Source organism: Orbicella faveolata, unplaced genomic scaffold, assembly GCF_042242905.1.
Source record: "Orbicella faveolata isolate gen_17 unplaced genomic scaffold, um_ofav_v1 contig_34, whole genome shotgun sequence".
Taxonomy (NCBI): domain Eukaryota; kingdom Metazoa; phylum Cnidaria; class Anthozoa; order Scleractinia; family Merulinidae; genus Orbicella; species Orbicella faveolata.
The window spans coordinates 31,864,737-31,879,780 of NW_028301563.1; the positions used below are offsets into that span (position 1 = coordinate 31,864,737).

The following is a 15,044-nucleotide window of genomic DNA, read 5'->3' on the forward strand; positions in this document are numbered from 1 at the left end:
ATCTCTGTGAGCCCAGACTCGTCGCATTAAACTACACTCAATGCATTGTGTCGGATACAAATAAACATTTTTAAGTTTGATTTGGACAGAAAGCTAAATGGTTGATAAAAATTTGAACCAAATTTCTTGACATAGTTGCCAAACGTCAAAAAAGAAAAGACCACAGTGTATGTGCTATTTCCTTATTTATTCAATTTTCAGCAATAGAAATCAGACCAGACTCTTCTCGCGCAAAGCTAATGATTAGTTGGTTACAATGAGTGGAAAAAAGGTGGGGTCCCCGTGCTCGTTGGTGAGCTATAGCCATTTTTCAACTGACAGAGCTCAATATCAAGGCCAATCCGCCATGTTTTAAATATGCCTGTGCACAAGCGCGCGCTAAATGACGCCATAAATTATGGGCAGTAAGGATGCGCGATGCAAAGCGGAAGAAGAAGATAACGTTATCTAACGAGGGTTAAAACACTTTACAGTTAAAACTGATAACCTAGTGGCCCTTATTATAGTATACATAAAATCTAATAAATAAAATAACTCAGTGACTAAAATACTAACATAGAGTTTGACTTGAGAAATAGAGAAATGGTCGAGACCTTAATATGATTCCTTAAGAAAACACACATTAATGACCTTACGTTTCTATCGTGATTTAATATAAATATATCTACTAGCGTTCTATCATAAATGCCGTTCTCTTATTGGCTACGCTACTCGCTATCTATTCTGTTGTAAATCAGTGCGTAGCGGTTGCCAATAAAAAGGCGGACGCTTCTTCGCGTTTTCGAAGTGTCTGGGAGGAGGATCGATTTAGAAAATTTACTTGTTTAGTTTGAACGACTAATAGATTTATACTAAAACAAGTAGGACGCTCGCTTTCGATTTCTATGCGTGATCGCTGATTCGGGCTGCGATAGTAATCTCGAACTCATAATGTAATTGTTAAATATAATTACAAATAAGATCATCACTAAGCTACGACATAAGGTGATAAAGGGTAGACCAGCATACAATAAGCCACGGCAAAACGTTATATGTTATTAACATGTTATACACTCTTTGGCGCGCGGCTAAACCAGGTGGGCTAAGTGTTCTAACATCGTTAAAGCAACAAAATGTTGTATAGCAGTGTTTTTGAACGATTTGGCGGGGCCAGTTTGTGTCAAGAAAAATCTCGGGGGTACTTCCCTGCGTAAATTATACCAGTAGTATGTGCCTGCCATAAGGGTATGGTCGTCGTGCCGTTTTCATCTGAAGGCGCGCATCTAAATTGGTTTCCATCGTTTTATGGAGATCGTTTAGATATTTGACAACTAAATATGATTTCCAGAATAAACGAAAATTTTTCAGTTTTGTTCTTGAAAGAATCAACCGACTTGCGAGGCTAATCACCCCAGGAAACTGGAACTGCCAATATCCTGTGCTAGAAACGCAAAAGCCTGGAAAATGCACATTAGGACCATTTTTCCTGGATCTCAGTCTGACCATCGTTTAGATCTGGACCATTGTGGCCTTAAACTGTGGGTACCGGCTGCTTAAACTAATCACAGAATCGTAAAATTTTGACAGGGCTGAAGAACATCACTCATCTTCTCGAGAGTTTATTATTGATGTTGTTACAAGGGAGGTCGCACTGTACGTTATACCCCAGAGAAACACGGTGTAAAGTAGTTTCTTATAAGGTCACTGATGTTCCTGTTGGGTAACTCGTCGTTCGCCTGGTTTGTTTCATGTTTGTGTGACGCGACACTCCCTCGAGGGGAATCCCCGAATACTTGATACCCTCTCGGGGCTAAAGTAATCATTTTCCCTCGTTCTTTCATTAACTTATTTTTCTCCGTTGTGCATGCTTAGGCGTGTAGATAATATTTACTACTGACTTGATTCTAGACAGGGAGGAAAAAAAGGGAACGCATCGTAAGGTAGGTGATGATATTAGCAAATACACAATATTGCGCCCCAATTTTGGAGGCATTTCATTGTGCGTGAGGTCACTTCTGTGATGACTCATGTCTCGTAGGCTACTGTTCACACTATTTTCCTGTTTCAAAAGTCCGTGGTGACTACTTGTGCATTTTTCGTTCGACTCAGCTGTGTCGACATCTAACCAGCAGTTTGTGATCTTCCTTCTCTGCAGTATAAAAGAAATCTCAACGAGACGACAATGAGCCTATCACTCTGCAAACCACGTATATCGTCGTCAAGATGCGCCGCCACGATGGAAAAAACATCGAGTCCTGTCTCAATCATGATGTTTTGCTTTTTGGTGAGAACACAACTTAAATATTTTATTTAACGGCGAAGGAAAAAAATAACTGTGAAGGGAGAATAATGTGACTGTGTTTTGATTGCTTCCTAAGTTTATACAACTGTAAGTAAGCTAATTGCTGCCGCTGAGTAAATTTGCTTACGCAAGTAGGTTTGTGTTTGCATCATCAATCTCAATTACAGCGATGAGAAACGTTTGTGTTCTTATGTACATGTCTTGTTTAGAAAAAGAAATAGCCGGAACCTTCAAGTTAAATTGTGTTATTTGACAAGGCTTTTGAGTCGCGATATCTTAATTAATTGTTTTAATACCCTTGTTTTTGTGCATACGTGTTCAGTCACCCAATTGAGAATTACAATCTTCGTTTGTAGTATTTTATCGCCGACACCATCACAGTTAGGTTAGAGATCTTCGCAAATACAGTACATAACATCGAAAAGGTCGTTACATGGCTATTTTTCGGGATTTCTAAATGAACACAATGAAATGAAGTATAGGGCTCAAATGAATGATGATCTTTCACGTTTGTCCTTTTAACAGAAAATGCTTCGCTAGCACAACTGAGAAAATGTTGTGTAACGAAAACACTTAAACTGTAACTCACTCGATATATAAGCACAACCTCTCCTCACGTTGATCCCCCGTTACTGTGTTAACGATTAAGAAAATGCAATGCAGAATTGTTCAGTTTGAATAGATCTTGTAGATCAAGACAATTAAAGCGAACGATGGCGGGTGAGACAAAGTGATAAAGATTATGCCACATGTATGTTGATGTGGCGTTACAAAGGTCCCACTGCAGAAGGTGTAACCTACACTTATGGTGACTCATCAAAATATTCTCCATTAAACGCAGTCACAAGGTTGCGTGGGATGTAGCTATTTAACCGCTATGTACATGAAACTGCGTGTGCAGAGGCACGCGACGCTATGTGGGCGAAATTGCGTAAACCGTATACGAAAACCTGATCGATTATAAACCACTTTATTTATTTTTCAATCCGTGAAAATAACGAAACAGAAGCAGTTTAGTACATTATTTGAAGCTACACTATCTAGGCTGACATTCAAAGCCAATTTATAATGTACAGTCAAGGGTCATCTAGCTTTAGGAAGACCTTGAAAATCCACAGGACACTTCAGTTTTCACGAGTTACGGCCGAAACATATTGACCACTTTGTCTTAAAAACTCTAAGCAATTGTAGGCCTTTTCAGTGTACGCAGACTTATAAAAGGTGTTTTCGTCTAGCTGCAGGAATCGGATACGAACGTAGTTTGACGAAAAAAGTATAACCCTGTAGAAAAGAGTAACACATTTATTTATTACAGGAAACAAATAATGACGATCGACATTGATCGGATGGATAAAAATGTTCCTAGAAATTTAATAGCCGTTGGCTAATGCATGTATCGTAAGCCTGTACACTTAATCTTGCGACTAAGATATTACGACGTCGAGACTTGGTGAGGCTGGTATCCGGTTCACCGAACGAAAGGCTTGTTTTAAGGACCTCTTCATAGGAGCCCGGCAACCGGGCTGGCTCGGTTACCAGGACGGATTTTGTGGTCAGTTCATATTGGAAATTTCAGCTCGGTCGACCGGGATGAAATTCAGGAAACACAACCAAAATGGTATATACTTGTATCGTTCGCGACTGTCGTAGTTTTGTGAACTCCTGTAACTTCACTGATAAAACTAATTCGTATACTTTTGAAGTGGAAATACGTACATTTTGGCCGGTATGTTGCGAAAGCGAAGCTATTTTGTCGAAAAAGTCTCGTCTCGGTCACCCGAGCTGGAGTGTTTATAAGGGAAAATTTTCATCCCAGTTACCAAGATCTCGGTTGCAAAAACCGAGATCTCGGTAACCGGGCCAGCCCGGCCTCTCATATAAACACATCGAAATTTTTACGAAGGAAAGAGTGGTGAGGCGAGATCTCGGAAACCGAGCCAGCCCGGTTGACCGGGCTCATATCAAGAGGCCCCCAGGGTTCAAACTCAACGAAAAGTTGAGGGAGGGTTAATTTTGATGCACGAATGTAAGTTGCCAGCCATATTCACCTTTTTAAAGAACTTCGGCTCAACGGACAGAATTTTTATCGCGCCTATGCTGACCAAGTCATTGCATTCATCTTCTGTTCATCCGGCAAAGAGTACTTTTAAAAGCAACCGTCTCTTTCTTTGTGGTTCTCAAGAATTGCGCGGAAAGCAGGCGCTGGTTTCGCTCGAATAGGCGCCGTATCTGTCGACTATTTCTTAATCTTGCTTCCACGACTGTGGTAAAAATACCAAAGACGATTCATGGCACTTTCGGTTTTAGTTTGTTTATGGAGGCACTTAGAATATATTATTCACGTTATGCCAGTCTTAAACCAAAACGCGCATCTTACTACAAAACACGTCTTTTGCTTGCTTCGAATAGAAAAGTAACTTATATCCTGAGATGTTTTTGAGCTGATCGAGTTGTTGTGATTGATTTACAGTCACCATACTAAATAGCTTTATGTTAGAGTGCATCGCAGTGTAAGAAGTACAATTTATGAGTATGAATATGAAATTCATATATTTGAACTGCGGATTAAAGAGTGAAGATCTGATAGTCGCAGTTAGAAACACTACTTAAGCAGTAGTGAAAATAAAGCGTGAAATTGTCGAGTTGACACTGAATAACTATTTCGTTGCCCAAACAGGTTTATGGAGCTGTCGCAGACTTTCCGTGCAAGCCTGAACAAATCCACTGGAATGCAACAACAGGGAGGAGGTATAGATGTTTAGAATGTCCCGACTGTCCCGCGGGATCGCAGCCTTCCGTCCCTTGCGGCACTTCTGTTGCATATAGGACTCCAGTTCACTGCATTTCCTGCCAACTTGGCAGAACATACTCGGACAATTACGGGAAAGCGCGTTGCAAGGCGTGTACTGTATGTTCGGAAGGAAAGGCGATAAAAAGGAACTGCACATTATTCTCGAACACTAAGTGTGACGATAAATGCGCTGAGGGGTATTATCATTTGCCATTTGTGTTCAGTTGTTTTCGTTGTGAGAAATGCTGCGGAGACGGGAAGGACGAAATGGCGCAGGAATGTGCGCATTATCAGAACAAGTGTAAAGCCCGTTCAGTGCCGTGCCCTAATATGCCTACAAAGGCTTCTAAAACATCGCCACACGGAAGACTATCAACCAGGCAAAGTCAAAAGATCTCAATGACCTTACAGACCACTCAACAAGAGAGGCAGTCGCGCGTGTCCCGGATACCTACTTCTTTTTGGTCGGGAAATAGCAATTACACAGGTGGAGGCATGACATGGCCCGAGTCAAGAGAAGGAAGCACTGAAAACAAAACACTTTGGGTAGCAGTGGCACTCCTAGTTGCAGTCTTAGCAATATTGATACTGTTGGCGGTTTTCAGTACGAGGCAATCCAACCAACCTGGCTTCAGATGTCATTGTTTTTTCACTAATGCCCCCAGTGCTGTACTCTTTAACCGCCAACAGCCTGCGTCTACCTCACAAGAGAGACTAAACCTCGTGGGTGAGTAACATCATAAATCTGTAGGTAGTCAAGACAACCACGTGCATGCTTGTTTTTTTGACAATAACACTTAAATAAATTAAAGATGTCTCTCGAATTGCCGTCTCCTATCAGAATAAGTTTTGTTAAGACTTAAAATCAAGCCGTATAACTTTTGACCAGGCTGGAACTGCTGCTTAACGGAGGTCATTTCTTCAGTAGATATAAGGGTAAGATCTAGACAGGCCTATTCCAAAGAGGAAAAGGGAGGGAGGGGATAAAGAATTGAACGAAAATATCTTAAAGAAATAGCGGTTCAGATAGTCCAATAGAAACCGCTTAAGAATCCACTATTATACGAATAGTTTCAGACGGGTTTGAAAATTTCCCCTTTGGTTGATCAGAAAAGTGCCTGTGTTGAAAGTTGTTGGCTGATCGGTGAGATGTGTTCTCCACGTATTACAGTCGGTAAGAGAAAGAGAGAGAGGATGCCTCGACTAATTATCTTTGCATCTCACAGGTGATATTACCCTGGCGGAGCTAGAGAGCAGCCGTTTGGACGTGTTTGACGAGATATGCTTAAAGATTGATAATGGAAGATTGTGGTTCAGACGCGACTACGAACGGTTAGCTTCTAAGTTCAAGAAAATTCCTCTCGAAGTACGCAACTCTTTGCGAGATCAGCTCGGTGTTGAAGGCGGGAGTCCATCTAAGATGCTGCTGACTCAGTTACAAACAAAATATCCAGAGCTTACTCTGCGGCAATTTGCTGAGAAACTAAAAGAAATCGGGCGAAACGACATTGTACAGTTACTTGTGACACGTTCAGCACAAGACCTCTCACCGACCCAGTAATGCTGAGTAATCTGCGGACTACAGCAGTGCTGTAAGATGATCAGCTAGACTACGAAAGACAAAAGAGACAAAAGAGACAGAGGAGACAGAGGAGACAGAGGTTGGTCTCAGTGTAAAATGTTAGCGGAAGCCCAACTAACTCTCAGTTGAATGAATAACATGGTGTCATTTTCAAATTGTTGGCCATTTTCGAGTGTCGAAGGTAACTCTTGCTGAACCCTAGGGTTACCTTAGCCGCCTTGTAAACGCTCTTCTAGGGATAATTCCCCTACCCTGCTCAAGCCAAACAACTGGGCTGAACCAGGGCTGCATTTGACATTGCAACTTGTTGTTGTTGCCTGGCAATAATACGTAACATAACGGCATTCGGTAACACTTGTAAACAGCAGTCCAGACAGGAGAATCGACTTACCAAGCAGAGCTATTCCCTTGTCGGCCATTTTGTTTGCGATTAAGTTGTTCCGGGTGGTAGGGTAACACTACGTGTAAAATTTTGCTTTTAAACCCAGACTATCTTTGACCCTCCTGCTAGGGTAACCCTTCCTCCCTGTAAACAGGGCCTATAAAGGATGGATTGAAGCTCAGCAGGAGTCGAAAACGCAGGCATGAAGACACACCCAAAAAAGAACTCATCATTACAGCTTATGGATACCCAAAAAAGCCAAACCAAACAAAAGGAAAAACAAACAAGAATAAAAAACAAAACACAAATATTAAATAAAATAAAGATTAAGCTAAATTTATACCAATTTATTATTTATACGAATTTGTACAATTCATGAATTATTATTAATAAAGTAACCCTTCAATTAATCAACCGATCAATCGATAAAGTATTTTCATAAAGTTTAGGAGAAAGGAAGGCTCTACAATGCCAGTTTCACGTTATACTGTGAATATTGTGTCAAGCTGATTTATTTAAAAGTATTGCTACTTTTACAAATGTCACGGGTAGTGTATATTTTGCCGAAGACAATTATATATTGAGAAGCATTTGGAATGAATTCAGTCAGCTTGCTTGCTTGCTTGCTTATTGTGAGAAGCCTGAGTTGCTGGGATTATAAAAAGGCATAAAATTCAATGAAAAACATTATATTCTAAACTGAAGCTTTTCCACTGAGACGAATTTTTTTTTGTGATGAGTTGATCAAAAAATGACACTAAGAAATACACATAGATTGTAATTTGAAAGGAAATATATAATATTGGCAGAGTAAAGATTAAGGTTAAAATTGATTAGCTGTAGATTAAAATAAAGGATACTCAGATTCTTTTTTGCATTGCTTATCCGCTGGAGGATAAATAACTAAACAAAAAAATATATATATCGTGTTGTCTTTTTTGATAGAAGGGAGTAAAAAAGAAGCTGTGCAGACAATTTGATCTTACCCATTTTTCGACAAGCAATCGTCGATACCAACGAGTCTGCACAGTTACGCCATCAACCTCCTTGTAGTTTTTTTTGTTATCTTAAGCTTTTTGGTTTTTGGTTTTATCGTTAGCTCAGTTGGTAAGAGCGCCAAACTGCCAGGCGGAATGTCTTGGGTTCAACACCCAGACCGGACCACAAACCAGGGTCTTAGAATAAGTGGTAAGATCATGCTACCCGTGTGCTTAACATCTGCCTCAGTTCAGATGGTTGCACCATTGGGTTGTGACTTCAACCCGTTGACCTTGTGTTGCTCCCCTTCACAAGAAAAACCTTGGTTGGGGGATAAGAGAATCCACGCACTTACCAGAGCGTGCTTCCCTGTGATGAAATCCTGGTTTTCACTTAAAATTCAAGCAGCCTTTTACATGACGATCGCAAACCCGTCTCGGGGGCACGAAGGTAAGGTGGGGGCCGAGACAATTCGGGTGGGCGAGTTCTTTCGCCTCGGCAGGTATAGAGTATCTCTGGCAGGCGAGACAACTTGTCTTCATATAAACACTCTGGCGCGCCTAACCGGGACAACCCTGGGCGTGGCGAGTGTCACTAAATGCCTAGATTAAGTGTTAAAAAAGCAAAAATTTGTTTCAGAGAAGTGAAAATTAACTCGGCAAATCCCACTGTGATCGAATGACCGAGGGAAACTCAAAGAAAGAGGGACATTTGCGCATTTGATTGTTAATTAAGGGTTATGTAATGATGCAGAGTCAAGTTTGACTCGGCCTGTAGGGAAACCGTTTTCACATATAAACGCTCGACAAAGTTGCCTCGTGGGGAGGGTTATCTCGGGGACATACTCGAGACCATATAAATGGGGCCTAAGTCTTCTGAGTGGCAGAATAATGCATTTAAAATAGCAAGCGAGGCATGCAACAATCACAAACTTCCAGCGCTTCAAAAGCAATCTTTTCACCGTACAGGTGTTAAATTGTATTATCGAGCCTTTAAATTCAATATCCAATCCGACTTTCGGCACAAGAAATTTACTCCACTGTAACACCTTGTGATAAGCCAGGAATCTAACCATTTTCCTTCAGCGAGATTCAACTAACGCTGTGTAAACGGTGTACAATCATTCAAGAAATTCACAATTGCAGCAACATTTTGGTGCTGAAAACGCTGTAGTCAATGCATTTAGAGCATATTGGCCTGTAATAGCTCTGTGTTTCGTGGGAAGATATGTTTGTTTTTTGTTTTCTCGGGTCCTGTCCTCACTAATGCGTTTTTCTATATCGTGAAAACGCGCATTTCATCGGTTTCCGACAAACACCAAGCATCGTCTTCAACAAAAACGCCGTCCACAGTCAGGAGACAGTTAAAAACTGATCCTTATTTTTTAAAGGGGACAGCGCAAAACAGAGGCCTTGGAAAACTCTGAAGTCATTCACATGCACGTGCACATTCGCTACAAGAGATAATCTCTGGTTCGCAGGTAACGGTTGTATGGCCAAAACGCTGTAGAAATATCGTCCACATACATCCAACACGGAGTTTGCCGTTAACAACGCAAAGTCAAGCTGCGTAACATTCGTCACAAGTGGTATTATATTTGCTTTGCTCATTTATTTTATTACTGTGAAAAAGTGGGGGGAAGGCTGACAACCCCCCCCCCCCCCCCCCACAGCCCCTTCCGTCCGCGCTGTAGAGATGTGATTTGGCCGAGATGGCGGGCCTCCCAGAAGATTTTTGACTGGCCATAAATTTCAAGGGACAAAATAACCCGACTGTTTGGTTTTGTTGTGGATCGTTTATCATGTTCCTACAGACACTAAATTCAGTAGGGGTTATAAGGCGAGACGTTTTGGCTAAAGGGGAATGGGAGGAGACATGAGCGCGGCACGCTTTCTTCCCTACTAGGCCATACCGCCCTTGTCCCGCCCTTGTCCCGCCTTTTTCCCTACTCGGCTACCGCCATACCGCCCTTTTGCGTTCGCGATGACTAAACACTCGTCCTGGTCACCCTTAGAGAAAAAACCGGCTGCCAGCAGACTAGTGCCTACAGAATGGTTTGCATGGCGGAAAATCGAGCCTTTTTTTCTACCCTTTTAACCGAAGAATGTCTTGTATGCTACGGACCGAGCTCATTGATCCGATAATTTTCCGAAGAATTATCGAGTGATTCGGTCTCTTCCGTACATTGTTTATCGCTATCAGACAACCTAACGACTGTTACAAACAGCCAGCCATTATTCTTTAAGCATTTTAACAGCACAGTAAACTGACAAGGGGAATGTGACTTCCTAACGATGCTTTAGAGGTTCACGACCGGGAAGACTCCTATGTGCAAGAATAGAAAAGTTTGTTTCTGTGTTTTTGACTGCCTACATGGTAATGTATGTACGCCTTTCACGAGGAAAAATCACAACTTCAACACCAGGAACAGACTTTTGTCAGTTGAACTACCCAAAATGAAACTGGAGTTTGGTCCTAAAAGTTTTTCTTTTTTAGGTGCTTCAGTTTAAGATAGCTTACCATTAGAGGTCAGAAATATGAATTCTAGAGTTTGATTTCGAAAAAAGGTCAACGAACTTTGTTATTTGCAGTTTTTACAGGAAATTTTTAAATGTGATTTTTATACGTACTTTTCACTGATGTATGCGTAGGTTTTTAGTTTTATTTTTACTAAGTTTTACAGGACACCTTTGATAACACTACAATTTTTACTGATGGGTTTATGCTGTATAATTTTTGTTTTAATTATGAAGAGACTGGGGTGCTCGTTGGAAATTTTTAAAAGAACCCCTCTGAGGTACCAAAAACCCGTTTTTTGGGTTAAATTCCTTTTCATTTTCACATACAAGAAGAACCAATTCTAAAAGAACACATTAATTTACACCGTGACTTTTCCACAACAAATCCAAAAAAAAGAGTGATCAAGAAAATCCATTGATTACCTGTAAAGATTTTTGAAAGCATTGTCATAATTCAGCATCCTATTTAAGTGGCTAAGTTCAAATCAAAATTGAAAAAAAGAAGATAAATAAAGTCACATTCTGACAGTGCGGCTCCTATGTACACTACTGCTGATTACTGTAGCGGTGATCAGTACAGTAATGATTCGATTTAGCCCGAGGCGCTTATTTACTCTTGGTACCTCAGAGGAGGGCGCTTATTTGAGACAGGGCGCTTATTCGGAAGGGCGCTTATTTCTTTTTTGAGAAACAACCGAATGCTCAAAACAAAACGGTATTTATTAAAATAAAGGAACGATAGCAGAAACTGTAACAAATATACGGTAAATATACCGTAACGCTTGATGGAATTATGCAGTCGCATGGAAATAATAGTTGAAAAACTCAGACGAAGATCACTGTTTTTGTAATGCTGCATTACGTACCTGAGCAGTTAAGGAAGATGAAGCTCGGTTGATACGTACTCTGACGGCGCTGTAATATTATAATATTAGAATAGGGACGCTTATTAGAATGGAGGCGCTTATTAAAAAAAATACATTAAAAGGGGGGCGCTTATTCGTAAGGGGCGCTTATCGGAATAGAGGGGCTAAATCAGATCATTACGGTTCTTCAACACGAATGTTAACCCCTAAATGATAAAACGACCACCCCATCACTGTCATATGAGAGTCACCCCTCCTTCCCCCCTCTAGGGACTTAACGCCTCTCGAGGGCTACGGCCCCTTACCCAGGTCTCTAACATGGGAATTCATTCCAGGTTACGTTTACTGAAAAGGAAGCAACAGTAAACGGTCACTTCCTAACTGCACTGGTTGCTGGATTTTGGAGAAGCTTTAGGAAGGTAGTTTCCTATGACTAATTCCATTTTAGTATCACCCAACTAGTGGACTAATGCAAATCCTGCACTTTAATTGGCTACGCTACTAGAGGACTATTAGTAATAGTCCTCGAGTAGCAAAATTGGCGCAATCGAGCGTGACGCTTTCTTTCGTTTTATTCCCAAATAAATATTTCTTCAACTTGCATTTGCTAACTTTATTATTGCCTTTTCTGTCCGACTAGTCGGGTGATACTAAAACAGTTAGACCCTTCGCCCTCAAGAGCCACGGGTCTAGTTGTTAATTAACATGTCGGTTTCAAACAGTTCCTAGTTCTTACTGAATGTCATTCAACTGTTACCACCGTCCTTCAACAGCTTTGAAAAGCATTTACAGACCCATAGTCCCTCACAGAGAAGGAACTGCAATTCTGCTTAATTTGTTGAGATTACATATCATTTGAAAGTCTCTCTGGTCTTTCCACAAACATTGTAACACGGTTGGTCGTCAGTGTGGACCCAACTTGCTTAATGTAAGTGAGTCAACCATCCGAGGGCCTCTTCATGTAAGCCCAGTCAACTGGGCTAGCTCGCTTCAAAGATCTCGCCATTCTTTTCTTCGTATAAATTTTGATGTGTTCATACGAGAAGCCGGGCTGACCCGGCTATCAAAAGTTTTACAAAGAAAAGAGCTGAAAAGCAAGATCTCGGAAACCGAGCCTACCACCTCTGTTGACCAAGCTCATATGAAGAGGCCCCGAGACAACCGGGGAGGCTAAAAGCGCCCAAGCCCCACCTCCTGTACGGTCCCTGGGGAGGGTAGAACAAATTATCGCTTTCTTACATACCCTCCTCTTCTCTGTGGTGCTAGTGTCTCGCGCACTCCATATTCCCACGAAAGGCTCGCTTTACCGTGACAACCCAAGGCAAAAGAAACTGATTTAATAAATACCCCCTTCAAATACAATCTTTCACAATATATCTCGGTTATTATTCACTTTGCTGTAATATTGAGAAGTCTTAACATAAGCAGTCTTTGGTATTCAGAATAAAAGTTTAGAAAACGTATACATACAAAAATATCAGTTGAAAATAACGGATAAAGCGCGTCTCCAAAAAATGTAACAATGCAACGTGTGACAGAGTTTTTTTCTACACTTACAAAAATCTGGTCCAAAAAAAAAAGTTGATTTTCATTGTATGCTCAACGGAGAGGCCTAATATTTACAATGTACCAAAGTTACCTTGTCAATACAACATTTCAGTAAATATTTAGCTCCGTACTATCAAATTATACCTTATTTGCGCCCTAACAAATGATTAATACATGAAGTTGAGGGACTCAATGGGGTGAGGGGTGTAGTGGAATCATGGGACACAAACAAGGTCACGTGACAGAGCACATGTAACAAAGTCGAGATCGAGCAAGACAACCGAGATCTTCTTCATGCGTTTCACGAGTATCGAGTATTGTCCGAACTTTCTGTTTATCGTTCAGAATATAAGTTGCGTTTCTACATTTTGTCTACATGTCAGATAATTCCCCCAACAACGTCTACAGGGAGGGAGGGAGGGGGGGGGGGGGAAGAGGTGGGTAGCTGTGACCGTTGGTTAAATTTTTCCGATTTTGACGGTTGACAGTAAAATTTTAGAATTTAACTTAATATTAACTCGTGTTTTTTTTTTTAAGTATTACCTATTGTGTTTTGCAGGTCGTCTTGGTATTTCACGGACAAAATGAAGTGAAATTTTGCAAATATACTCTAAGACCTCTAGAAAATAGCCAATAGAAATTACGCGCACTGATTGGTTAAAAATCGTGTCTCGATGAAAAACACAGAACTAGCACTAGCTGTTGACGTAATCATTACGTCATTAATGGTAATTCTCTTTTCTCTCGCCATCGGATGGCGAGAGAAAAGAGAATTTACATTTTGATGATCAAAGTAAACGAGTTGTTTTTTTTCTTCGCCGTCGCAGAATTTTCTAAAAGAAATAGACATGTCTTGCGTGTTTCTATCGTGTTATAGAAACACTCGTGATAGTTTGAGAGAACTCGTAAATCCTGTGGAAACAGCCGCCTGTCGGCTCGTGTTTCCATCGCATTTCTCGTTCTCCCAAACTTCCACTCCTGTTTCTATTTAACAATTAAGTAATACTCAAAGTCGAGGGCGCAGCCCGAGTCAACTATGACACAGAAATCGAGAGCGTTTAATCCAGTATAAATCTACTAGTCGTTCAAAACTTCATCTAAATCAGCTCTCCAGATACTTAGATAACGCAAAGAAGCGGTCGCCATTTTGTTAACAACTGATACTGCTACGCTACTCTCTGTCTACAACAGAATAGATAGTGAGTAGAGTAGCTAATCAGACAACGGCATTCGTGATAGAACGCTAGTAGATTGATAGCAAAACTCGACAGAAACACGGTACATATTTCCTATTTCTTAAATAATACAACACTAATAAAAATACATAATGAATGAGCCGAGATCAATTTCTTTTCTGTGGCTATCGATCAAATGCTGGTTGAAAGCTTCAATGCGCTTGGTCTTAAAAAACGAAAAAAACATAGTGTCAGCTTATTTAAGAACATGGAAACTAGTTTACAAGTTTAAAGATTCTTTGAGAGTCAGAGGTCCGTGATGAGCCAATAAAATAGTGAGATTCCACAGACCTTGAAACCATTTGACGGTTAACATTGAACTGCCTCTTTTTCGGACGGTTTACAGCAAAAATTGCAGTTTTTTGACGGTTTTCGGTTAAATTTTGGGCTGTTTTACGGCTAACAGTTACCCCATTTGAGACCCTCGTAGATACGGCTGCATTTTGAGCAAGTTTATTTGTTAAAGTAAATATCTTTATGTACAATCTTCTAATCCAAATCTCAGAATGAGTATCCGTTTATTATTTGCTATTCTAAATCTGATATTGAGTATTCATTGCTATTATTTACGATTCAAAGGAAAATTTGTCACGAAAGTCATGAGGGTACGAAAAAACTGATCTCTCAAAAAGAAATTTGACTGAAACAAGGAATTGTCTTTCCTAGCCTGTCAGCAGGCTCACGTTTGAGGAACACACGTGCAAGCAGCAAAGTTAACCACGTTCCCAAAGTCCCCCTCTCTCACTCTTGGGAGGACGACAGAGAGACCCTGGGAACAACAGAGATCGGAGATCAAGGCAGGCTGACTTCCTTTCTGCACCAGACTCCTTGCTCGCTGACTCGCACTTCGCCGCTCACGCGT

General features: G+C 40.8%; 1 protein-coding gene across 1 annotated transcript; it reads left to right on the forward strand.

The window, feature by feature from the left end:
* The first annotated feature begins 1,788 nt into the window (after window positions 1-1,788).
* Window positions 1,789-7,956, forward strand: LOC149105780 (uncharacterized). The gene is made up of 4 exons (XM_089271281.1): window positions 1,789-1,919; window positions 2,135-2,263; window positions 4,959-5,799; window positions 6,299-7,956. Exons 2-4 carry the CDS (start codon window positions 2,162-2,164, stop codon window positions 6,631-6,633), a joined length of 1,278 nt encoding a protein of 425 aa, XP_089127407.1. The 5' UTR covers window positions 1,789-1,919; window positions 2,135-2,161; the 3' UTR covers window positions 6,634-7,956.
* Window positions 7,957-15,044: the final 7,088 nt, after the last annotated feature.